At 35.5% G+C, this 27899-nt stretch overlaps 1 protein-coding gene across 3 annotated transcripts in view; it reads right to left on the minus strand.

Annotated features, from left to right (window-relative positions):
* Nucleotides 1-27899, minus strand: part of TRAPPC8 (trafficking protein particle complex subunit 8) — a 137985-nt gene that overhangs the window by 52356 nt on the left and 57730 nt on the right. For all 3 annotated transcript variants that reach the window (XM_072604480.1, XM_072604479.1, XM_072604482.1), the window contains 8 exons: nt 23486-23617; nt 17502-17726; nt 16347-16455; nt 15912-16106; nt 15574-15704; nt 12786-12860; nt 12045-12171; nt 4828-4985 (listed from right to left, as the gene is read on the minus strand). In XM_072604480.1, coding sequence (XP_072460581.1) covers nt 4828-4985; nt 12045-12171; nt 12786-12860; nt 15574-15704; nt 15912-16106; nt 16347-16455; nt 17502-17726; nt 23486-23617 — 1152 coding nt within the window. The remainder of the gene's footprint in view (nt 1-4827; nt 4986-12044; nt 12172-12785; nt 12861-15573; nt 15705-15911; nt 16107-16346; nt 16456-17501; nt 17727-23485; nt 23618-27899) is intronic.

A 27899-nucleotide genomic window follows, 5' to 3' on the forward strand; every position in this document is an offset into this window, starting at 1 on the left:
TCATGAGTGAAAGATGATAGACTAACATGCAGAATAAAAAAAAATGCATTTTTGGACGTGGCCAAAGTGAGAATTTATTTTTTCACAACCTGCTTATGATCCAAGGGGTCTATATTTCTTCTTTCTTTCAATCATTCTTTTCAGTGAGTAGAGAAGGGCAAGAGGGAGAGAAAATGCTTGATAATTGGGAGGAAAGAGAGAGAGGGAAGGCCAGAAAAAAATCACAGATGAGTGAAACAACTTTGAAAGTTACATACTGAATTTATTTACATATTTTTCAAAAAAAGCAAACTGTACATGACAAGAGATCTGCAATTTTATGTACAGGCATCTTTCTCGTTATACTAGGTATATGGAAATGCCCATTTTATTTTGTATTTGTTAAATTCAGAACACAAAATAAATAAAATGCTTTAAAAAGTTGAATATCACAGCGCCACAGAAAGATAGCCTCTTCTCCTGGAGGACTGCTAAGGTTAATACTGAGCCATTATCTACTTTTTGAGCCCATCTAATCAGTTCTTAAATGACAACTATATTCTTGTCTAATCTAAATCTGCAAAAGAGTAGTATAGCTTATTTTATTAAAAGCTTTGCTAAAATCTAAGTAATAATACCACAGCATTTCCCTCATTTTCTATTTTAGTAATCTTGTCAATAAAAGGAATGAGGTTAGTCTTGCAATTTGGGTTCTGGATAAGGCCATCCCGGTTCTTTGTAATCATTGCTTTTCCTTCTCAGTGTTTGCCAACCGTCTCTTTAACGATCAGTTCCAAAATCTGCCCAGATATTGAAGTCAAGTTCACTGGCCTATAGCAGGAAGTATTTATCTTCTCTTTTTTGATATAGGGACAATATTTGCCCTTCTCCAGTCTTATGGTACCTCTGTCATTTTCCATGATCTCTCAAATATCACTGCAAGTAGCCTCACAGTCCTATCTTCTAGATCTTTCAGTACCAAAGGAAATTATTCATCTGAGCCAAATGACTTAAATCCGTTATGGGCAGCTGGGTGCTCACTTCTAATCCCTCACTCCCATTTGTCATCAACTCCCTACTTAAACCTTTTGTGCTGTCATCTCTGGTACAAGATTTGTTCTACATGGCAGAAAAAAAAAAGCAACACAACAAGTAAGCAGCTCAGCCTTGTCTCTGTTATCAGTTATCAACCTTAAGCAAATTACAGAAATGCTGTTCTTTAACGACTAACAACTGTCATCTTTATTCCTAAATAATCATTTTGAAATATTCCAGAGGCTTTCCAATAACATGGTCAGGATACCTTGAATTAGAGATGAAAAAAGAGTTCTAAGTAACAGACTACTTCCTTGATTTGTCCTAAACTAACCTTCTTTCTTTCACTTTCTCTCTCTCCCCCTCCCTCCTTCCCTTCCTTTCATCCTTCTTCCCTCTTTCTTTCCTTCCAACAGGATGTTTGTCTACCTTGCCCACACTGGAAAGGCAGAGGCTACTCCCAGGCTGGTTATTTTGACCTTTTCCATTTCTGATCTGGCTGGTTCCCTCGTTAGGTAGGTAAGCCAGTGGCCCCCCCATTCCCAAAGGACTCCTAACACTTAGTGTGGATATCCAATGGGCATTTTTTTCCTGGAATAGCCTAATACAGCTAAAAACTCCCAAGGTCAAGAAATCTCTCAGCCTCCCTGCCTGAGCCCCCAAAGCCCAGTTTAACTTTTGGTTTTAAGAACCAAATCTCATATATATTAAGATTTGGTGAATGAGACCTTTTGGCCCTATTCCACTGATTTTTCATCTGTGTGGTCCAGTCTGATGATTTCACTGATGTTAAAAACTTCCTGATGCAGATGCTCTGTACCTTAAAGTCTTCTATAAAGTTGAGTCACTGAGAGGTTACATAACTGGCTTGGATACTCAAGTCTTTCTGTTGCTACACTAGCCTTTTCTTCCCTATGATCCACTATTCTTCATCATGTTTATGATAAATTTTATCTGTATTCCATTTGAAATACAATCTTTACAACCTGAAGAATACTGATTTACAGTTTGCTAATGTAGTATGCTCACTTCGACTACTTTTGTGTTCCTCTTGCTAGACTTTCATAGCTTTATGAGCTTTACAGATGTAAAGTAATTAGAAGTCTATACAGTATTTCAGATATAGATGCAATGCATTTTTTCCATATGAATTCTATTGCCCTGCTTAAAGGTATGCAGAATTTTGGTCTTTCTGGCCCATATGGCCACTGAACTTTTAGAGTCCATGAAATTTCTCGTCTCTTACCAAGGTACTGAGACGAAGCCCTTTTCAGAGAGATTCCACCTATTATAAAACTGTACCTTCATACTTTTTTTTTTTTTTTACCGTATTTCCTTAACTTTGAACTATAGCTCACTTGCCTTTTTTTTGGTTACTTGCAAGGCTTGACTAGATTGTCTTATAGTTTGTTCCTATTAGCTTGGCAATTTACTACCATAATTTAATGATAGTTGTAAACTTGGAGAATTTCCTGGGTAGGCACTGTCCAGAATCATTTAACAAAATGACAAATGAGGAACCAACTCCATCCAGAAGTGTCATTATATCTTTCATTGTTTTCAAAATGGGGACAGGAATGGGGCACTGCAAACTCTTCTCCCCATTTCCCACAGATATTAACACAAGTTTCAGTTTTAGTAATTCCTCCTCTATTTTCAGTACTATCTGACTAAAATTTAGTAAAATGTGAGAGATTTTCTAAAAATCCAGCCTCATAATGGACATGAAACTTAAAATTAACCACACAAAAGAATGTTTTCCTATACCCTTTGTCTTGAGCCCTCTTCCAACCTTTGCAAATTTTTCAAAGTTTGTAAATATCCCTGATAGGAAAGCTATATAGAGTATACTAAGAATTTAAATTATCCAAATTAAAATGGAGATGAAAAAATCAATATTACATTGATCTAACAAATAAACTAAGTAAGCAGTAGGGATAAGGAGGTATTAGCAAAAAATATTTGCTTTTAGTAGAAAAATTACTTTCTTTCATTTTCACCAGTATTTCCATATTTTAAATTGCTTTGTTAAAGACAAGAATAGATGTTTCCTCTATTAGAAGTTATGTAGAAAAAAATGTAAGAAAAAATACATCAGCACAGCATTCCAGAAACAACATGAGCCTGGGAGCCAGGGAGGTCTAGTTTCAAGTCTTGCCTCTGACATAAACTAGCTGTATGACCCTGGAACAAGTAACTTAATATTTCAATGCTCTAGGCATCACTCTAAAGCTATAAGTTGAAGAGGGGGTCAAACTACATTAGCAGAGAGTTTCCTCCTAGGCATTCTCTTCACATGAAATTAGAAGTCTAGTCCCAATCTCCATCTTTTATATATCAGATACATCCCACCACAGCTAACTTACCAGAATGATAAATCACAATATGGAACATAATTTCTTAGAATTTGTATACACTAATATGGAACAACAATTAGGACCTGTGATTTCATTTACATATGGAACTTCCAAGTGAGGAAATTAATTCCATACCATTTTAGAATTCTAATGATACCTACCAGGGATACATAATTTTTATATGTTATTCTTCACAAATTCTCCATGAATTCAAACTTTCAGTTAAGATAGAAACAATCCATAAATGGCATTAAAAAGCAAATTTATTAAAGTTTAGGAGACAAGTTGTTCAATGTTATCATTTCAAGCCTTAAGTTAATAGAGAACATGGATACTACACACAGCTAGCCTAGAAGGTAAACTCGATCCTATAGATAACAAAAATAAAGCTCAATTCAGCTATAAAGGAAATTCATCACTCAATGAAAGAAACATACAGTTTGAGTCATATCTATAAACTAAGTTGAAACACCGAAAAATTGCAAAAGGAAGGGATGGAAAAAAGGATCAAAACCAAAGAAACATAAGCAATTAGTGGGAAGGTTCAAGACCAAAAGAAAAAAGTTGTACATTATCAACTTTTCTAATTGAGCTGGAAAACTTCAACTCAACTTTTCCCATACTTATCTGTCCAAAGAGATGGTATACTTGATATGAATATCAAGTTTACTCCTACCCATATATTCAATTTCTATTAATAATTCAAACATTACATTTTGGGCCCCAGATATGACTAGGGTCAATTGCATGTTTATTTTAACAAATTAACCCTTTGTCAGTAGTAATTTTTTTTACCTCCAAATGGCGAAGGGTCCCACATGTACAAAAATATTTATAGCAGCCCTCTTTGTGGTGGCCAAAAACTAGAAATCGAGGGGATGCCCATCAATTGAGGAATGGCTGAATAAATTGTGGTATATGAATGTAATGGAATACTATTGTGTTATAAAAAATGATGAACAGGAAGACTCCAGAGAGGCCTGAAAAGACTTATATGATCTGATGCTGAGTGAAAGGAGCAGAACCAGGAGAACTTTGTACACAGCAACAACCAGAGTATGCAAGGATTTTTTCTGGTAGACTTAGAACTTTATTGCAATGCAAGGACCTAAAAAATTCCCAATGGTCTTTTAAGGCAAAAAGGGCTTCCACATCCAGAGAAAGAACTATGGAATTCAATCAAAGAATGTAGCAGATCATTTTCTTTTGTATTACATTTTGGTTTGTTATATTTCTCCCATTCATTTTAATTCTTCTACGCAACATGACTGGTGAAAATGTATTTAATAGGAATGTATGTGTAGAACCTATATAAAACTGTATACCGTCCCGGGGAAGAAGGGGGAGGGAAGGGAAAAAGAGGGAGGGGGAAGGAAAAAAAAATCTAAGTTATATGGTAGTGATTGCAGAACAATGAAAATAAATAAAATTTAAAAAAAAAAAAAATGATCCTTACCTCCAATAATGGCATTTCCTCAATGATAATGGGATCTAATCGGCGATCAGGACCATATTTAATAGATGTTTTCTCTTCTTTTGTGTTATTAAGTCGAGGACCTTGAATTTCTAAATCCTGTCGTCCTCTTACTGACATTATGTTAGAAGGATGCTTTCCTGAAAAAAAAGTCAATACTCTGAAATCAAAGAGCATAGATTAGTTGAAATTCATTTAATATGGCTTATTTTTAAGTCAAAGAATCATTCTGCAGAACAGTCAAACGACTCAGTCAATGTATTGGTTAGTTTTGTAAACTGTATTTTTCTCTTTATTTTAATCTGTTAGAAAGGACAGCTTTCTGAATAGGGAAAGCAGAAGTGAAATATGTACAAAACAAATATGAAACAAAGGCAACGGATATCAAGGAAAATAAATGTTAAAGATTACTTATTTCACTACTGCTCTGCAATTACTTTTGATAACTATGGAGCTATAAGTGTCATCAGCAGTCACGTAGTCCTACTGTCCTCATTTTACAGATGAGAAAACTGAGTCCCAGAAATTAAATTATCAGCATAAATCTACGTAAGTATCGGAGCAGGAATTTGAGCTCAGATCCTATGATGCCATGAAGATTGTAACTAGAAGTCCTCTGACAATCACATATTTAAATCATACTTAAGAGGGGAAAAAGTATCTTGGCAGAGTATGATGTTAATATGGAGTATATGCAGTAATATAGTAACATGTATATATTTTTTCTAAGTGAGTCAGCCTTTTTAACTGTATCCTTATTGTGTAGTACAGGGTTTCAAAGGAAGAGGCAAAGTAGAGAATTTCAAACTCCCTAGAAGCAAAACCTTCCATCAAAAAAAATTATGTGCAAGAGGAATAGGTACAATGAAATCACATTTGGAGTGAACACTCAGATGATATCTGCTAAAATCAAATATAACGACATGAAACTGTGAGAAGATGGCAGCATATGATAGGACTCGAGGAGCTCAGAATCCCCACTCACACAGCGGTAAAGAAAAATAGCTATAAGATCTTCTATATAGTCCAAGATTGCACAGAAAAACCCTCCAGAATCCTATGGAAGATCAGAACAAAGACAAGTCAGGTTAGGTGGAAGGTAAATATCTTAGAGACCCAGAGCAGAAGATATGGCTGGAGACATGGTCATAAAAACCCATGGGCAGACACATTCATGGCACAGCAGGAGACAGGGACCAACAAGGGGTTTTGGCAGTGCAGTAACTAGGCCTATACCCAGGCCAAGGCAGTCCATACCCCATGAAGCACAGCAGGACAAGGGGCTAAAGCAGCACCCAGGAAGTAAGTTCATTTGAGGTCTCATAGAAAGACTGTGCTACCAGGACAATCAATAACATTAGGGAGGGGTACAGGAGAGGATTATGAGGCTCATAGTAAGAGACAAGAGCTAACTTTGAGCAACAAAACATACTAGAAGGAGGTTGGGAAACACACTTTCTTGAACACAATAAATATTGTAATTACTTTTGTTTAACTATTTGTTTCAAGGACCTTATTCTTTTCCAGTGAGGCAAGGGAGTTGGGGAAACTGAGGGGCTAGGAACAGAGTAGCTAGAAGAAAGTCATGACTTTTTAAATGTACACAAAAGAAGACAGACCAGAAAGAATCACAGACACATAGGACATGTTGACTATTTTATATATTTAAAAAGAAAAACAATATGTACAGAATAAATGTGTACAATATCATATATAATTTTATTTGGTGTTTGTTAATTTCAGATTATGAGTTCTAGTTTTCCTTGATCAAATAAAACAAGACATATTAATTAACTAACTTCATTTTACTCATAAGCTCTTTTAACCTTTTGCAAAAAAAAAAGGTAAACAACTGACAAGAATGCCAAATGGTAGTCTGGCCTCCCTAGCATGGTAAGATTCAACATCACAACCTGTCACAAAGATGGACACTGAAGGAGGGTTCCCAGAATAGTCCAATCACCTCCCTCCCTGAAGAGACTTCTCTTTAGTCACTGATAATATGCCTAAACTCCTTCCTCAATGGTCAACATACTGCCATCTATCATACTCTCCCTATTCCAGTGATTCTAACCCCAAGGCTGTCATCTTTCAAACCACATTTTACATCTCCCAGTGCCCACTTCTTTACCCTCTTCCCCCTCAACCCTACAGTTCCAATTTCCTACTCCATGTCTACCCAGCCCTACCACGATGCTCTCTGTAATGCCTATTCTATAGCTAACAAACTTGTTTTCAACTATAACCTTTTCCTTTCTCACTCCTTCTATCCTCTGGCACCCAGTGAAACCTGGTCACCACTTCCGTACTAGTTGCAATACTACTCATACCTCCATGACTCACTGGTCATGATGCGGAAATAAGAATACTCCTTGCTCCCTACTGCCTTCCAGATTCTCCTTCTATCACCACCACTCACCCAACTCAGTAATCTCTCTTCCTTTGAGGTTCATTCAATCTATAACATTCAAGAGAGATTCTAGTTCTGAGCCACAGAACATTTTTCTTTCATTCCTTCCTTCCTGCCTTCCCCAATGGCTCATGGTCTTTCTCTCCTCCCAAACTTCTACCTTGGGATCTCTAACATTCATTTTGCTATTTCCTCAAACATTCTCATCTCCCAATTCCTTAATTTTTTAACTTCCAATGATAAACTCCTACTTCACCTCAGCTACACATGGAGATAGTCATGGCTATACTCTTGATCTTGCTATCATCAAGAAGGGTTCAAATTCCTTGTTCATGAGTTACCTGATCAAAATCTTTTAGCATTCTATCTTTTTCAATGTTTTTAAAACCCCTAACCTTTTCTTTATCCTGGAGACCTCCAATCCCTTCACCCTTCAGTTCTTTCCCAGGCCCTTACCCCTGCTCTATTCTCTGCTCCTTTCCATCCTGACACCATGATAAACCAATTCAACTTGACTCTATCCTATACTCAAATCCCTTGCCCCTAAGTCCCAACCTTGGATGACCTGCACCATTCACTGTTTTCACTCCTACTCACATGCTCCTAAACAGAGTTAGGGGAATCCTGAAAGCATGCTGACGGGGTCCACTACAAATCTGCCAAAACACCTCATCTGGGTCCTTACTTGAGTAAGGAAAATCCTTCTACATCTCTCATAATGACTCACTGTCTATGAGAACAGCTTTTTCAATCCTTTCCATGCTTCCTCAAACCTCAGATGGAGTCTGTTCCCCACTCTCTTAGCTGACAACCTTGTCTCCTGCTTCACTGAAAAGATTGACGCCCTGGCTGAAAATTCCCTCTTCTTCCTGCTTCCTCACATCACATCATTTAGATGACTTCTGTTATCTCCTCCTTCTTGCAAAAAGGAGGCCTTCCTCCTTGTTAAAGCAAATCTTTTTAAAAACACATATCCTTAATCCCATTCCATCCCTCTTCCCTAGCATTTTTATTGTTGTTTAGTCTTTTTTCAGTCGTATCCAATTCTTCCTGACCTCTTTTACGGTTTCTTAGCAGAGATACTGAAATGGTTTGCCATTTTCTTCTTCAGCTCATTTTACGTATGAGGAAATTGACAAAAACAAGAGTTAAGGGACTTGTCCAGTATCACATGGCTATAATTTGAGGCTGGATTTGAGGTCTTCCTAATTTCAGGCCCAGTGCTCTCCACTGTGCCACCTAGCTGCCCTACTTCTCTAGCACAATCCTCACTTTATCAGTAATCTTCAATCTCTCCCTGTTTACTGGCTGTTTCCTAGTTGCCCATAAACATGCTCATACTCCCCATACTTAAAAAAGAAACCTCTCAGTTGATTTGTGCATCCTGGCTAGCTATCATTCATTCTTTTATCTCTCTTCCTCTTTTAGCTAAACTCCTTGACGAAGTATTCTACATTTGCTGCCTGTTCTCTTCTAAACTCTCAGCAGTTTGGCTTCCACCTCATTAAACTGACACTGCTCTCTCAAATTACTAGTGATCTCTGCTAATCTAATGGCCTTTTCTCAGCTTTCATCTTTAGTGACATTTCTACAGTGCTAAGATAAGAGTTAACTGCCTTCTTCATCTTGAAATTCTCTTATCTCTAGATTTTCCTGACACTCCTCTCTCCTAGGTCTCTTCCTACCTATCTGACTACTCCATCACAATTTTCTTTGCTGAATCTTTATCCAGATCATCTCCACTAACCATGGGTGTTGCCCAAGGTTCTACCCTGGGCTGTCTTTACTTCTCCTATAATATCTCAGTTGATATGATTAGTTCCTAGGGATTCAACTGCCATCCCTATGCAGATAATTCTCTGATGTATTAATCCAGCCAGAATCTCTTCCCACCTCCAGTCTCACATCTCCAACTGCCTCCTGAACACTGAGAAACTATATATTTGAAATTATTTATCTCAAAATAATTTTTAGCATTCTGAATTTCACAAACTCCCCAAAAGAAGAACATTTCTGTATACAAAGAACAGAAAAGAATATATGCATATGAATCCTTCAATCTTTCACATACATCTTATGTTTTTAAACACATGTGATAAATTCAATGTATTCACTGCAGAACTGTTCTGCCTATCTGGCTAACTCTGAATGTCCACTTTTCATTCAAAATTTTTTTAATTTTCAGTCCTGAATTCTTTCTCTTCCTCCCACTTCTCCTTCTTCCTTAAGAAAGGAAGAAATAAGATAACCATTATATAAAGACATGTAAAACATATTTCCATATCATACAATATCCAACAGATATCTTAAATTCAACATGCAAAAAAATGAGCGCATTATTTTTGACCATTCCCCGTGTGTGTGTGTGTCTGTGTCTGTGTCTGTGTGTCTGTGTGTGATATCCCCTTCTCTCCTTTGATGGACCTCATACACTGGGGGATGCTCTCCCTACCTGAACTCTCTCTCCTTCCATTACATCCTCCCTCAAATCTAATGTGATCTTCCTCAAGCACGATCTGCCTCTGTTACCACACCATACAAAATAAACTTAACTGGCTTCTTATTAACTCCAAGATCAAATATAAAATCTTCTGCTTGGCTTTTAAGGCCCTTCACAAAGCTGCCCCCTTCCCACCTTTCCATTCTTTTTTATATTTGCTCCCCTTCATATACTACTGCACTGTTCTTGCTGTTCCCTGCACACTACACTTCATCTCTCAACCTTAGGCCTTTTACTGGCTGTTCCTTACACCTACAATGCTCTTCCTCCTCTCATCTCCACTTCATGGCTTCTCTGGATTCCTTCAAGTCTTGCCTCAGATTCCACGTTAAACAAGTGGTTTTTCTTGATCTCCTTTAATATTAGCACTTTCCCTTGGAGATCACCTCCCATTTTCCCTAAATGTATCTTATACGTGTAGATTTGTTTGCAAAGGTTTTTCCCCATTAGAATGTGAGCTCCTTGACTTCAGGGGTTGTTTTTGCCTTTCTCTTCAACTCCAGTGACTTTATTAGCCAGCTAGTTGGGTAATTCAGCTCATCTTCTCCCTCTCCTCTCCAAAGGAAGGTAAATTTTGATGGCCAGAAGCTATCCAGTTAACTTGGTGTTTCTTTCTTCTTTCTTTCTTCCTTCCTTCCTCTCTCTCTTTCTTCTTCACAAAACCTTAAACCCAGTGCATTCTAAAACTCGTAGATTGGACGACAATAGGTCCCTGCCTAAGTGCCACTTAATGGCTATATTTTGGGCCCTCCTAGCTTAGAGTGAATGTCAATGGTAACTGTTTGTCTTCAGAACAGCAACCCTGAGTTGAGGGTCTTTCCTGTCCAGCTTGATTTTTCTTTTCTTTTTTTCTAATTAAAGGAGACATTCCTTGACTCACTTCTAAAAGAAGCCTATTCACTGAATGGGCATTACCTCGTTCTAAATGAGCATCTGAAAAGGCCTTAGCCTAAAAGGGCCAGGGTCTTCAACTGCATCCTAGGCCATCTCCAGTCATTCTGATGAATATCTGGTCACTGGATTCTGATGACTCTGGAGGAAAAGTGAGGCTGGTGACCTTGCACAGCTCTTCCCTCACTCAAATCAAACTCAATTGCAAGTCATGTCATCATTTCCCTGATATCATGGTCCTCTTTGAAAACGAAGGACAAATACAACAATCTCCAGAGATTAGCAGTTCTGGCCACATAAAAAGGGTTAATACTTATTGTTAACTTGTGTAAAAGCTAAAGAACCAAATGGAAATATATCATCATTATCACTATAGCAGTTTGCATTTATATAGGGCTTTAAGACTTGCAAAAGGCTGTATATGTTATCTCATTTGTTCCTTACAACAACCTAGTGAGACAGGTTCTATTATTATCCTCATTTGTAAAATGAGAAAACAAGAGTGAGAGAGGTTAAGTAACTTGTCCAGGACGTATGAGGCAGGATTTGAAACCAGATTTTCTCTGACTACAAGTCCAGAACTTTGTCTACTGTACCATCAAGAAGTTTAAACAGTAGTATAAACCTGTTTTTCACTTGAATTTAATTTAATTACATGACATCAATCAGCATGTATCAAGTTTCAAGGTCACAGATCTAATAAGTGTCAGAGGCAAGATTTTGAACTTAGATCTTCCTGACTCCAAGCCCTACACTCTGTCCACTACACTATCTAGATCTTGAGACCTTGAACATTACACCATTTAGTGCCAGACCTGGTAGGTCTTACTAAGCTCATAAAAAGATTTTAAATATGGCTGCAAAGATAGAAACCTGCAAAGCTCAATTACAGGCCCAGTAACATGAAATCAAGTACTAAGGCACAGAAAGGTAGAAACTAGTGTCAGAAGAAGGAATAAACATACTGAGATGAAATCAGATCACTTGAAATACTGAAGAACAATCATATTAGAAGTATTTGCTACTATTGCTACTATTGCTACTCTCAATCAGAATTGATTGAATTTGACAACAAAGGAAATGCTCAATAAGGTCCAGTAGAATTTACCTGTAGTAGACCATGTGAAAGAAAAGGAGGCAAAAGAAAGATAAATAAGAGTTCTGAAAAGAGATAAAATAAACCTAACAAGGGAAAAAAATTAAAAAAGAAATAATGTATCTTTAAACAAAATTCAAACCTAAAAAGGTTAGAATATACTAAAATTCAATTTGCCTTTTTTGTGTATTTGAATAAATGTCCTTATCTGCATGTGAATAGGAAATATGTAGGTCATACCTAAATTTTATGAGATGAGCCTTGTTTATTTGGATATTTTCATTAGAGTAACGTTTTATTACCTGCATGACATCCAGGAATAGAGCCGACACCATCCAGCCCCATTGAACTCTGAGTAGTGCCGAGATTATAAACAACTCCCAGAATATGAAGTTCCCCTATATGATGGGGAAAGAGCTTTAGCCTTGCCTGTGAAGATATGTCAAGTTATTATTACTGTTATTGTTTGTTCTTATAATATCTTAGTTAAAATTATCAAATAAATATAAGCCAATATTAAGAAAAATACAAAGTTTAATTTTGGAGAGAGTGGAAAGGAAAACAAACTCTAAGATAAAAGAATTTTTACTATATAAAAGCATAATTTTTAGTGGCTTAGTAATAATTTTCTGCAATTTCATTCTGCAATTCATTTTTGCTTTTCATTCAAGACAAAAAGCTAACATATTCTTCAACAATAGCCAGAGACATGAAAATATATTCACACAAGAAAAAATCCAAAATTCTCTTTACTTGGAAATTTTGAAATTATCAAATAAAAATATCACATACTTGTTCTCTCAAGCAACTTTGGTTCTACTATAAGACAATTCTTTTTCTTCTGTCTCCAAAGTTTCAGTTTTAATATATTACTAGCTATTCAGTGAGGAATTATAGTGACAATGAATAAATAAGGAAAATATAATATGGTATAAAAAAATAACCATCTAAAGTAAACTATTTTGTCAGATTATTTTTATATCCAATTATACTTTCAATAAGACATAAAATGTAAAATTTTAGAAAACATGACAAATATTTACCACTTTTGTTTCCTCACTATTAATTAAGAATTCTGATATAACTTCAGTTCCAATCATTTCACGTCCACAGGTTACCTGAAAAACAACCATAATATTTATTTATTTTCTGACACTTTATTTTTTTCCCAATTGCATGTAAAAACAATTAACATTCATTTTTTAAAATTCAAAATTCAAAATTCTCTGTCCCCTTCCCCCTCCCTAAGACTGTAAGCAATTTATGTAAGTTATACATGTGTGATCATGCAGAACATATTTCCATTATCAGTCATGTGAAAGAAAAGAACCCCTCCCTCCCAAAACAAGAAATAAAGTGAAAATAGTATGCTTCAATCTGCATTTAGACTCCAAAAGTTCATTTTCTGGAGGTAGATAGTGTTTTTCATCCTAAGTCCTTCAAAATTCTCTTGGATCTCTGTATTGCTGAGAATAGCTAAGTTACCCACAGCTGATCATCACACAACATTGCTGTTACTGTGTACAATGTTCTCCTGATTCTGCTTGCTTCACTTTGTTATCAGTTCATGTATGTGTTTTTATGTGAAGTCATCCTGCTTGTCATTTCTTATAGCACAATAGTACTTCATCACAATCATATACCACAACTTGTTCAGCCATTCCCCATTTGATTGGCATCTCTTCAATTTCCAATTCTTTGCCACCACAAAAACAGCTGCTACGAATATTTTTGTACAAGTAGGTCCTCTCCCCCCACCCGCACCTTTTTAAAAAAATCTCTCTGGGAAATAGTGGTATTGCTTGGTCAAAGGGTATGCAGAGTTTTATAGTTCTTTGAGCATAGTTCCAAATTGCTCCACAGAATGACAACCGTCGTATTTAATAGAAACATTCTGATAAAAAAAATATCACAGGTATGAAATGCTCTTGGCAAAGTAGCATACATTGACACTGTAGAACCTAACTTCTGACCCTCTCAGAATGTGGTCAGTATGAGACAAAAATGCTTATTTCCTTAATAATATGTGTGAATGAACAAAGGTGACTGCAGGAAAATTGTGAAGCATATAGTAGAAAAGTTGAAGAAATGTAAGAAAACAGGGAAATGTGTAATTATAATCTATTATTAACATATTTCATGACTAAAGAAAACTCTATTATGTGATGTTTAAAGTACTTAATATATAGCTTCATTTAAACAATCCTCAGTAGGGATGACTCACAGACATCTTAAACTTAACATGTTCAAAACCAACTCATTAGCTTTCCCCAAAAACCTTCCCCTCTTCCAAACTTCCTTGTCATTGTCAAGGTAGTACCATCTCCACAGTCACACAGGTTTCCAATGTGAGTGTCAAACTTAATTATTCACACTTAATCACCTCATAGCTAGTAAGGTGCTAGAGCCTATCAATTCTACTTCTGGAATATCTTCCACATATACCCCCTACTTTCCTTTGATTCTTATACCAACCTAAGGCAGACCCTCACCATTTCATACCTAGACTACTGCAATAATCAGCTGGTCGATCTCTCCCCACTCTAGTCCACCCTCCACTAAGCAGTCAGAGTAATCTTTCAATAAAGCACAAGTCTGTTCATTTACCTCTCTTCTCTTAAAACCTCACCCACACACCAATTCAATAAACTCCAGGGGATTCTAGGTCAAATGTAAAATCCTTTTGGGGGCTTATAAAGCACTTTATAACCTGGCCCCTGGTACCTTCCCGGTTTTCTTACACTTCTTCCCCCCCACCTGCCCCACTCCCGCCACCATGCATTTAAAGATACAGTGACACTGGCTATCTTGCTGTTTCTTGAACAAGACACCATCTCCCAACTCAGACCTTTTTTTACTGGCTCTCCCCTATGTCTGAAACTGTCACCCGTTTCATGCTTACTAGCTTTCTAGGCTTCCTTCAAATCCTAGCTAAAATCCCATCTTCTACAGGAAGCCATTACTAATCCCCCTTAATGTGAGAGATTTATATTTAGTCTGTACGTAGTTGTTTACATGAGGTCTTTCCCATTAGATAGTAAGAATTCTGAGAGCAGTGACTGCCCTTTACCTTTCTTTATATTCCCAGTGCTTGGTATAGTGTCTGATATTTACAAATACCAACTGCTTAAGAATTAAGAATTTCACATAAATTAATAATCCAACTAGGTTAAATTCATCTTTTAACAACACTAATGTTTTTATTTCAACTATTTTTACAGAAATTTTTCAAAATGTTTAGCAACTTACTGACCTTATAAAGAGAACGGTACTAAAAACAATTCAACTTTTTCTTGAATACTGGTAAGACTGCAAAAATGAAATACTTTTCTGACTGAAACTAATTTCTTCTACTACATTAATTTAATATATCTAGCTTTGGAGTGAAATACTGGTTAACAGCAGAAAGCATTTAAGCAAACCATTTAGATCAGAATGATTAGTCCTCAAAAATATATTTTAAGTGTAGCTAAGTGGCACAATGGATATAGTACTGGACCTGGAATTAGGAAGACTCACTTTCCTGAGTTCAAATCTGGCCTCAGACACTTATTAGCTGTGTGACCTTGGGTATGTCAATTAACCCTGTTTGCCTCAGTTCCTCAGAAAAGGATATGGCAAGCCACTCCCATATCTTTGCCAAGAAAATCCTAAATGGGATCATGAAGAGTCAGACACAATTGAAAAACAACTCAACCACACATCTGAAGTACTTCTCTTAAGAAAAAATACATATCATTCAATGAGAAATCCAAAGTTTGAAATTTATTAGACTACCTACTAAATTATAACTGTGGAACCATTCACTACAAATACCTTTTAATGACTTACTAGTTCTTTTGCTTCTTCATTATCCTTTGAATTTGAACCTTTAGGCTGGAATTTCCAAAGCAAAGATAATTCCGTCAACAAAAGTGGAACCTTCAAGGGGTTTCTAAAAGCCACTTCCACAGTTATTGGTTCTATCAAAGAAAAGTCAATATTGAAAAACATTTTATAAACAGTGAATAGGTGGCCAATTCAGGCTGATGTGGTTCAATTCTTCACCTTTAAAACAAAATAATAATTTTACCCCCAAAACAGCTAGTTTCCTAATCACATACAAGAAAACAACCACCTGTCAACTGAAAGTTAAAAAAAAAAATTAATACAAAATTCAAAAACATCACCTTCTACAACTGCAAGTGGAAATCTTGAGTTGTCTGTATAGCTGTTCAAACAGTACTGTGTTGGATGGAAATTTGAAGGAATTATTCCTTTGTTAATTACAGCTACAACTTGCTCTTCAAGTTCCCTCCACTGCTGAGAAGATTCAGAATCATATTCCTGATCAAGACTTATATGAGTAGCTGCTTGCTTTTCACCTAAAAAAAAAGAACCCAAATTGAGCATATGGACATGCCTATTCCAAAAAAGTGAATGGTGACTGATGCTAATGTGATTTTGTTTTTAAAAATTTTCAATCATTTTATGAGATTTTTATTGACCTCAACTTGTGTAGAAAACTTGGAACAACCCAAGAAAAAACTAAGATTTGTTTAACATTGTTTATATTGAGGGAACATCTATGATCTAATATAGTTAAAAATAATAATTTCACTTACCTTCTGCTGGTCGTCTGTCATGGCCAAAGAAAACCCGTGTTGCTAGGCTGTTAATATATGGTAAAGGAAGCTGTGGTAAAGGGCCATCTGGAGATAACTGACTTACATTCTGGAAGGGGGAAAAATTTTAAAACAGGAAAAGAACAACTTTTAAGAAAACATGGTCATCCATTACTATTACTACCTTGAAAATACTAAAAAAAAATAAAAGATATATTAAACAGGGATATTAAGATACTTCTACAACTCAGATCCTACACTAGGCCTCACAGTGTGAAAGTGATAACACAAGTTCTTAATATGAACCAAATGTAATTTCTGGCAGATCCTTACACCAAGTTGGAAAGGAAGGTCAAAAAAAGGGTTGTGTGATCTAAAAATGACCTTTTCTAAGTTCAATTCAGCTCATAACCAGAAAGCTGCTTACCAAACAATGAAGTTTGGGGGCAACATTACATCATTAAACTAAAACAGAGAAGACTCGATCTGCATTAGTTGAATGAATCCCCGTATCACTGAAATCATAGACAGTTTAAATATTACTATATTAATTATTAATTTCAATTATCATACTTTGAAACTGCTAACTTAGGCATGACAATAAATTATAACTATCCTGTCAATGAATCTCAGCAAAATTGGTGTCCTTTCTACAAGCTTTTCTGAGTTATTCCACAACTCATCACAAGGCAGAGGGTAAGGAGAAACACTAATGGTAATAGTGTTCTACTACCATGTACCTTCCCTCCCTTTTGAATAATAGTGATACTGAAGGAGGAAAGGTAAATAGCTCAAGAGCAAGGTGGAAGTTGTGATAGTTTTAGCCATGTCCATCAGAAAAATCACTCAGGAAGTTTGCATTTTGCTGGCACAAGAATGTCCCAGAAATATTCAAAGATATTGGGCTACTTAAAATAAGGGCAGTCCAACCCACACTCGGCTACTGTGGTTCATTTTCTATATGAATGAAGTAAAAGGATAAATGATTAAGAAATATAGTTATAGAAAAAGAACATTTATTTTCCTCCTTTCACTTAAAATTCAACCTTACAATTGGTTATAAAGGGCTTTTAATTTGGATGTATTATTAAAATTGGTTTCAACTTAAAAGTATCAACGCTCTTTTAACACCTACAATAAATAGGGAATACTCACCTTGTAAACATAAAGATATTCTCTGAGGAAGGCTCCTTGCTGAGCAGCAGGTTGTTTGCTTTCATTGATCAAAATGTGCTTAAAGGCAGACACTGCATTGTCGAGCTGTCGAAGTGTAAATGACTGACGACCAATAGTGAAATTAATATGATCCTCTGCAAGAGACCAGCCTTTCCCTTTGTAAACTTGCATAGCTTGGCAATAGCAACGTAAAGCATGCTTTTTCTGAAAGAAAATTTCATGAATTTTTACAAGTGTCATATCATCTTTTTCTAAATTTATCTTAGACTGAAATAGATTTAAAATTTTTAAATCAATAGTGTGAAAAATATAAAGTCATAGCAACGTTAGGCTGGAAAAGGATCTTAAAGATATTATAGACTTGGAACATGTAGAAATCTCAGAGGCCACGCAGTTAAACTCCTTCATTTTACAGATAAGGAAACCAGGGCCTAGACAAGTGAAGTAAGTGACCCTACGTCACATGGTTAGTGGCAGAACCAGGGCCTGAATCTAGGTCCTGCAATTTTAAATGCAATGGTCTTTCCATTACATTATAATATTTATCCACGAAAAGCAAAAAAAAGTACCAGTTGACCAAAGACGGAACAAAATTATCATTATGGTAATCTACAACAATAAGGACATTCAAATATTGTTATCCAACCTATAGGTCTTTATTCCTCAGAATATTTACTAATTAAGAATTTTTGTAAGTTTTTTCTCCCTAGATAACCTAAACAAAAAAATTTCCCTGGTTGTATTAATAATTCTATTTTTTTAATCTGAAAAACTTCTAAAATTCAATACAGGAAAAACCTTTTCAGGTAAAAGAGGACAAGTTCATTTCCAATACAGTATAGTGAAAAGAGGATCAGATGTATACACAGAGGATCTGGGTTAGAATCTCAGATCTGAAACTTAGTCCCTGTGTAACCTTGTAAAAGACATGTAGCCTTTCTGGGTCTCAGTTTCTGCATCTATAAGATGAGGGGGTTGAAGTAAATGGCTTCTAAAGTTCTTTCCAGTCCTGAATCTATGATATTATTATAAACCTTAACTGAACCTTGGAAAACATCTACTCTAACTCTAATTTATAACTTAAATTTTTGTTGCCTTCGTGATCATTTTTATAATTTTAACAGAACTTGTTTAGATTTTCTTTAATTTCACAGGAGAAAAAAGACAATGGGCCATAGATGTGCTAACAGAAACATTTTATTAGACTTAAATAAAATAGATAAATACTAATTTGTGAGTGGAAAATGCTATAGCTATACAAATACGATATTATTTTTTAGACTTATGGTCACTTATTTTAAATAAATGTCAAAATTAATATGGTTATAGTAACCTATTACTATGTTGCTATACATTGAAGACATAAAAACCATCTCAGTAATGAAATGCACTACCCAACATAAGCACATTAAGGACATGAGACCATCTGACTTCACATTTTGTGACTACTGCTTAAAAGTTTATTTTGAAACTATTACTGAATATATATGCTAAGAACAGAGTAATTCTCAGGGTACACCTGCATCTCTAAACTAGGATGACCTGCTTGTCCTTTACCAAGTTATGCAGTCACAGCCTCCTCAGAGTACAATAATCCTTAAAAGGGGCAGCCTTGCAATCTGACAGATATAAACCTATAGTCTGAACAACAGTCAATTAATCTCAGCAGCTAGGTGGGACAGTAAATAAGATTGCTGGCCTGTAGTCAGGAAAACCTGAGTTCAAATCTGGCCTCAGACACCTACAAGCTCTGCTAAAGTCACTTGAAATCTGTTTGTTTCAGTTTCTTCAAGTGGAATATGGGTACAACAGTACCTGTTTCAAAGAGTTGTATGATATAGTTGTAAAATGCTTAACACTGTGCCTAGCACATAGTACTATATAAATGCTTATGACAAGATAATATCTGTAGCACTGACCTGGAAGGCTTATTGTAAGGATAAACTAAGACAATATATGCAAATTGCTTTGCAAACCACAAAGTGCTCTACAAATGTCAGTTAATGTGATCTTCTGAAAGAAACCAGTCTTCCCTTTTTAAACTTGCATGGTTTGGCAATAGCAATGTAAAAACATTGTTTTTTCTGAAAAATTTCCTGAAGTTTTACAAATGTAATATCTTTTTCTAATGCTGTTTTCCTAATTGTGTCTGGCATGAGCCCCAATGTGTACTGGAAAAATAAAACAACATTACTACCACTTGAATGATTAAAAATTAAGAGTCCAGTATATCAATACAATTGCAAATTTACTATGACATAAGACCAAAGCTGTAATTCATTTTTTCCCTCAGAAAAGAATTCTAACAATAGGTTAATTTCTCAACTCTATAAAGCATTTATGAGAATGATCTACACAGGCATTCAGGATATGCTTGACAGAAAAATGAGAACAAAAAAAGAAGTTTCTGGCAGATGATTTTCCATAGCTGATTACATCTTCAAATCTACAAAACTGAAAAAAGGAATAAAAGAGCTGTTGTTTTTTGATGGTTGAAAACAAAACCAAAAAAAAAGGCCTTGATATAGCAGAGTTTTAAAAGTTCTCTTGCAACAAGTTTCCTTCCATGAATATTTCAAGATCATATAAGAGTATCTGATAGATGAGAATTCAAGAGTTCTAAATATAAGGCACTTAAAATAAGCATACAAATGCTGCCCCAAAAGGTGTTGAACAACCTAGAGGATGCTTCAGGGATGGCCTATAGGAGTCTAAATGAAAAAGAGACTGCCTTTAGCTAATAACATACTTCAGATGCTCATGCTTACAGATAATATTGTGCTGATTCTATCAAGTGCCAAAAAACCATAACAACATATGGCCACTTAAAAAACAAAGGATTAGCCTAGCAATTCGCACAAGAGAACTAAGTGAATAAAGACATATTTATGATTATGACATGCACCTGGATGATCTAGTATTAGTTCATCAATATAAATATCTTGAAAAGGTACCACAAATGGAAAATGAGCTGGGAACCAACTTAAAAGGAACAAGTAGACGAGGTTGCATTGGGAGGCTGTACAAAGCTTTCATTGATTCCAAGTTGTTTTTTTACACAAAATCTCATCTTTTAATTTCCAAATCCCCTGTATTAATCATAGAACATGTACCACAAAGACCTAAAATGGTGGCTGATACAAAGGGCAATGGAGATAATATGGTAGGCATAAGTAGGCAATGAGGACCTGTTTATAAGAAGTGATATAAAAGACATAAACAAAATACGACTGGAAAAGAGGATAGTCACAGCAAAAGCAATGGATAACAAATGGATGGCCCAAGCATTACATTAATACCATGATATATTAAAAGACTTTCAACACAGGAAAATCATCTATAAACGAATTCTCTGAAGTCATTAGTGACTGAAAGTTTATGAAATAAGTTTAATTCTTCAAAGTGTAAGAGCTATGTGAGCTCCAAACCATTACCTTCATTTGCCACTTGGTAAATAATGTAATAGTACTATGGTTCATATCTGTATTACTGAGATAAAAAATTCAAACCTAATATTGAAATCAGAGGTATATAATCATTTGGAGTCCTTATAAAGTTGTAAATGCCAAATGGAAAGACATTTTTCTCCCAGCTGTGTCACCACTCTTAATCCACACAATATCTCTAAAATGTTAGGTCATTTTCTCTACATTTCTCAGTAATGAAACCATGTATAAATGATATAACTTCCTCAGTTTCTACATCTGTAAGAATCTAATTCAATAATTACTTACTAAATGCTTATTATGTGCAAGGCACTTTAGATATAAAAAGAAAACAAGTCAATTTCCTCAAGGAGCTTTTAACATAATAAGGGCATAAAGTTCTAACAAAAATTGTAATAATTTGAGGAGAAAAAGGAGTATGAAAAACTAGAAATAATCTTGAAAGGTTTTCCTTAGGAAATAAACCATGAGCAAAACCAAGATTTATGCCAGAGATTCCAAAAAGTAGAAGGAATGAAATATCAATCAATAAGCATCTATTATGCCTAAGGGACTATACTAACTGCTGGGAAAAGGAAGACAGAAATGGAATAGGTCTTGGTTTGAGGAGCTTGCATTCCAAAATGTATTCATATAAGTATAGACAAAATAATTTAAAGTGGTTTTAGAAGAGAAAGCAATAGCAGCGGGAAGGAAAAAGGGGTTAGGTCAAGTCTCAGGTAGGAAGCAGCCTTCGAGCTGAGTTTCTAGAGAAATTTGATATTCCTAAGTAGCAAAATGAGGACGGAATGTGTTCCAGATCTGGGGAACAGATTATACAAAGGCAAGAAAAAGGGAGATGGAATGTTGTGTGTGAGTAAAAGTAAGAACTTTGGTTAGGACCAAAGAGTACATGGAAGAAAGTAATATATAGTAAAACTGCAAAAGCAGGCTACATCCAGATTGTGAAGGACTTAAAATTCCAAAGAAAATAAGTGTGTATTTGATCATAGAGGCAATAGTTTATTGAGAAGGAAATGGCATGGACAACCTTCTGCTTTAGGAATAACACTCTGGCAGCTGTCTAGTAGATTAGCAAGGGGAGAGACTTGAGACAGAGACACCAATTAGGAGACAACTGAAAGAGTTCAGGAAAGGATGTATTTCACATACTGAGAATAGCTTGCACAAAAGCATAGAGATGAGAGATGGAAAACACTAAGTTACTGGCATAGAAAGTACATGAAGTTGAATAATGTGCAATAATCTTGCAAAGTTAAGAAGAAGTCAAGTTTTGATGGACTTTAAGTGCCAAATTAGAAAATTTATACTTTATCCTGGAGGCAAAAGGGAGTCACTGAAGGTTTTGCAGTAGAGGACTGACATGGTAATCCTTGAGCTTTTCGAAACTTGTTCTGTCAGTTTTGTGGAAGATGGTTTAAAACTGGAAGAAGTGGGGAGTCTCTACCTCACAAGTTATAAGAATCAAATAATGTAACTTACTCAAAGGACTTTCCAAACCTTAGAGTGGGAAGCAAACATCATCAATCATTGGAATCCTTTGAGGAGATGTGCAAGAGTGGTTGGGAAGGAAAGAAAAGGCTATGTTCTGTGAGACTATACCCACAAGGATGAAGTCATAGATACACAAGTATCTATACACAATGTAAATAAATAACATCATACTATTGTTTTAATCAGATCTTTTAAGTACATCCCAACAGTCCCCTATCAATGCTTTAAGGCTTCAATCATAGAATATCACTCAAAATACCAGAACTCAAAATTATGTGTGATCCAATGGGCAATAGAAATAGACATGGTAGGCTGTAAGTAGGCAATGATGACTTGTTTGCAAGAAGTAGAATAGAAGAAATAGTCAAAAAAGTTAACTGGAAGACATAGGACAATCATATAGCAAGAATAAAGGAAAACCATTGAACAAACCAAACATTCTACTAATAAGATCTTAAAAAAACATTCAAAACAGGTACATCCTCCATAAAGGAATTATGTGAAAAGAAGTCAGCAAATGAACCTATCCAGGACAAACTATTCTGAACAAAAATTCATATTTTCAATTATATTCACCAAAATTTAAACTTATGAGTGCTACCACTCTTGGGAGCCAAAAGATAGCAGAACTTCCTTCATCCTGCAGCTTAAAGATATGAATGAGGGGCAGAAGAACACCTCACTTTTCCCCTACTCACTCCCTCCTCAAAATAGTGGTACCCTAGCACTGATGTTCAAAATACTCTAATAGAAAGAGGGATGGGACCTTTTAAAGGATACTTAATGAGAATCCACCACATGCAAAAAAACCCAAACACTGACTGGTAACAGTAGGAGCAATATTCCAGGAGTATGAAGGCTTAAGATGCTGATGTAAGAAAGTGTGAATTTATTCCAATTTAAGACATTTTCTTTAAACCTTAAGAAACTGAATGATTTGTTATAATAATATATGTGCAGAAATAGACAATACTTGAAATAACCTAGTCTATCTATATTTTTAAGTAAAGTAAATCCACTTACCTGTCCTGCTTTACTAAACCGATGGCCAGCCAATATCATATGAAAGGCAAATTTTCTAACCATGGGGTTCTTCATGTTTATAAAGCAATGGGCTGCCTGTTCTAACAGAAGAGCACTTCGAAGATCAGAATCCTATTTAATGTTTAAAGAAAAATAAAAATATTAGTGTCATCACAATCTAAAATAAAAAGTAGAAGTGGTTTTAATCAACTTTTTAAAAATCAAATACTACATATCAATAGCTGATCTTAGTTTATGATGGGCAGAAATGAAGGGGGAATCCATCTTGCTTGTAATTTCAGGCATATTATCTAACAACGAATCTTATAAAATTTGAAATGCTTTCAAATTATGTTACTATGAAAAATTACATTTTATGACTGATAAAATAACAGATCTGATTACTTATTGAACCAATGATGAGTTTTTAAGAAATCTTAACAGATCACATGATCCATTTTTGCATATAGCAATTGACTAGAAATTTAGTACAGATGGGTAGACACCAAAATTAAATTTGAAAAGAGAAAGTGAAACTGATGGTTCCATAGCCATAAAATTCCTCCTTCTATGACTGACTAGGTTCATTTCCACTCCACTAAAAAAAAAAAAAATTAAAAATAATACATGTGTTCCTTTGTTGGCTATCTGAAAATTTTACTCAGGGAATTTTCGTTAGAATTTTTACATTTTTCAAGAAACTCAACCAATGTACTGATTTAAAGGCCAGATATGACTATTAGATCTAAGACAGTTTAGGAGTAATACCATAAAAGGATTTTATTTTCCTTTGCTTGCTACAATAATAAGCAAACAGTATAACCCGAAATTTGTCCCTTCAATTGAACCTAATATTAATAGTATTTCTTTAATAACCATAGAACTGAATTTAATATCCTTCAAAAATTCATTTAATCTGAAACACTCATATATTAACAACTATTGAGAAAGCACTAACGGTTGCTGAGTAAGCATCAGAAACTTCTTTCTCTAACTTTACTTTCTCTAGGTCTTTATACGTAAGCTGAATTTACACATCCTTCCAACTGTTCTACTGCCAACATTTTCTGCTAAGATGTTAAAAATAGAAAAATAACAACTTTAAAGGCACTAAGTTTACGTTTTATGCATCTTAAACTAAAGTGTTTAGTGGATCAAAGATTAAAACCAATTATTTTAACCTGGGTAGGTATATGTTTACATATGTTAATAATTTAAGGCTCGACAAATTATATATTTTATGAACAGAAGCCTCTACATTACATTAAATTTTTTCTTTCACAAAAGAGAAATGAAATGTGCAAATGAGTACTTTAATGTAGTAATATCTATGTCTCCTAAATATCTGAAGATGAAGGAGAATACACAAGGTAGCATGTCAAAATACATATTGAAAATCAACTCTACTAGAATGACTGAATTAAGCAGAATTAATTATTTTCACACTCTAATTTATGCACTTGATTCTATAGCTCAAACAACCGTTACAAAGAAGGTACTCTAAAAGAAGATACTAAGATAGTATGGTTATATAGTAACTGAACAAATTCAAACTATACTAAAACAAATTCAAAAACATTGCATCACACTACTGGCCATCAAAAATCATAATATTCCTCACAAACATGTTTGGCAAGGTAAATCAGACAGAAGGCAGGGCTTGAAGTCAAGAAGATTTATACTGAAATACTGCCTCAAACACTTAATAGCTTAGTGACTCTGGACAAGTCACAACTTCCATGTGCTTTAATCAGCTCCCTAGAACTTGATCTACTGAGTCACAGATGAGTTGAGATCACAATTGCTGGAGCACCACACCAGAGTTTCCCTATATTGACAAAAATACCACAGATCCTTCACATGTCTTTGTCCCAAGGAACCACTATTATGAGATTATATTATATGCTTATCATGAAATATACTTTGCATACATAACTTTTGTCCTTGACCTTGAAGATAACAGGTAGTCTAAAACAACAAATTTGGAACATATCCCTTAACTTAAAAAAAATTACAGGTTAAAAACCTAAAAACAGAATTTGCCTAGCTTCCTCATTTCTAACAAGAGAACTACCATTCTTTCAATCATCCAGGTTCATGATAAAGGGATCATCATCCTTGACTTTTCACTTGTGTTCGCTTCTCACATCCACTTAGTTTCAAAGTTTTGTTGATTATATCTCCACAATATCTCTACAATCTATCCCTTTCTTTCCACTCTCATAAATACCCTTTAGGCTCTCACCACCTCTTGCCAAAACTATTACAAATAGCCTAACTGGTATCCCTACATCCAGATCTCTTACATTAACCCTTCATATAGCTGATAAATTGGTATTTCTAAAGTATGGGTCTGACCACATCACTCCCTTGCTCAAGTTTCAAGGGTTACTCTTGCCCCTAAGATGAAATACAAAACACTTTAGTTGTCATCCAAAGATCTTTGCAATGTCTCTTGCCTCCTTTTGCAGAATGATTACACAACATTCTCTCACATATCCTATACACCAGACAAACTGACCTATTTGCTGCTCCACCTTTATAATGATCCCTCTCACCTTTGTGCCCTTGCACAGGTCTGGAATCCCATACCTGGAATGTCCTTCCTCCTCACCTCTCCTTTTTAAAATCTCTAGCTCACTCAAGTGCCACTTCTTTAAAAGACCTTTCTTAATTCTTCCAACTGTTAGTGCTCCCTATATCTCCCTCTCAATTACTCTGTATTTTATTTTGTACCAATTTTGCATTCACACATGTGTACATACCGTTTTCCTCTAGAAGGCAAACTCATTGAGGATGGATACTGACAGTCAGATAGGATCTATTAAGCCTCTATTAGTCAGGCACTGTGCTAAACGCACAGGACTTTTAAAAAAAAAAAAAAGGCAAAAGACAATCCCTGACCTCCATGAAATAATGAGGAGGGAAATGTTAATGAAAAGTGAAATGAGGAGAACCAAGACAACACTGTATACAGTAATAGCAGTATGGTTTTAAAAACAACTTCGAGCAATCAAGTCATCCTAACTATAAATACCCAAATTAATCACAAAGATCCTATGAAGGTAGAAGCTATTTAAATCCAGTAAAAGAATTCACACACATGTATATGTATATATGTGTGTGTATACATACGCACATATACAGATTTGTGTCTAATGATAGCCCTCGCAGTTTGAGGTGGGGGCAAGAAGGAAAAAAGTCACATGGTAACATATATTTGAAAGGAATAATAAGTTGTATGTAATGGATCTGCAATTTCAGGTGCAATCTTGTGTTTTTATATCCCACTTTATTATGGAAATGATTGTTTTATTTCTTGAGTTCAGAAAAAAATAAATCTTAAAAATTAAAAAAAAAGACAATTCCTGCTTTCAAGGAGTAGTCACTGTCTAATTGGGGAGACAACCCACAAACAACTATGAAAAATCCAGGTAAACACAGGATAAATTCGTGGTAGTCTCACAAGGAAGATTAAAGATGACTGAGAAAGTCTTCTTGGAAGAGATGGGACTTTTAAGATCTGAACAAAGCCAGGAAAGCCAGGAGCTGAAGATGAGGGGGGAGAGTTCCAAACATAGTAACAGCAAGCAGAACTCTTCTGATGTGAGAGGTGAAGTGTCTGGAAAGAGAAGCAGCAAAGCGAGCAGTGTCACTGGGAGTAAGGGGTGTTAAAGCCTAAGAAAACCGTAGGTTGGAATCTGTCAGGCAATGAAGGGCTTTGTAAGTCAAACAGAGGATTCTCCATTTGAGCCACTGGAGTTTATACTGGAGTGAGCTGAGGCAGGGAGGGTGGTATACTGTGATCAGCATGGTCAGATCTACATTTTAGGAAGATCAACTTGACAGCTGAGGAGGTAAGACTTCAGGCAGGGAGATCAACCAGCAGGCTACTATAACAATCCAAGAGTGAGGAGATGAGGGCCTATACTAGGGTGATAGAGGTTGTCAGAGAAGAAAAGGGAACATTTAGGAAAGTAGAAAAAAATGGATTCTATAATTATTTTGATGGAGAGGGCGAGTGAGAAAGAATGAGTGATTAAGGATGACACCTAGGTTGGGAGCACAGGTGACAGGTAGAATGGTAGTATGCTTCAGAGTACTAGGAAATGAGGATGAGAAGAAAGTCTTGGGGAAAAGATAACGAATTCAATTTCGGTCATGCCGAGTTTAGATAGCTACAGAACATCAAGTTTCAGACATCCATCAGGCAATTAGAAATGCAAGAATAGAGGTTAGAGGAGGGGTTAGGGCTGGATAACTAAATCTGAAAGTCTTTTGCATACAGATAACTGAAACCATGGGAGTTGATAAGATCACCAAATGAAATAGCATAGAGGGAGAAAAGAAAGCCCAGCAAAGGGCCTGAAGAGACAGACACAGAAACGAAGATCCAACGAGGGGAGAGAGGAGT

This window comes from Notamacropus eugenii, chromosome 4 (genome assembly GCF_028372415.1).
Source record: "Notamacropus eugenii isolate mMacEug1 chromosome 4, mMacEug1.pri_v2, whole genome shotgun sequence".
NCBI classification, from domain to species: Eukaryota; Metazoa; Chordata; class Mammalia; order Diprotodontia; family Macropodidae; genus Notamacropus; species Notamacropus eugenii.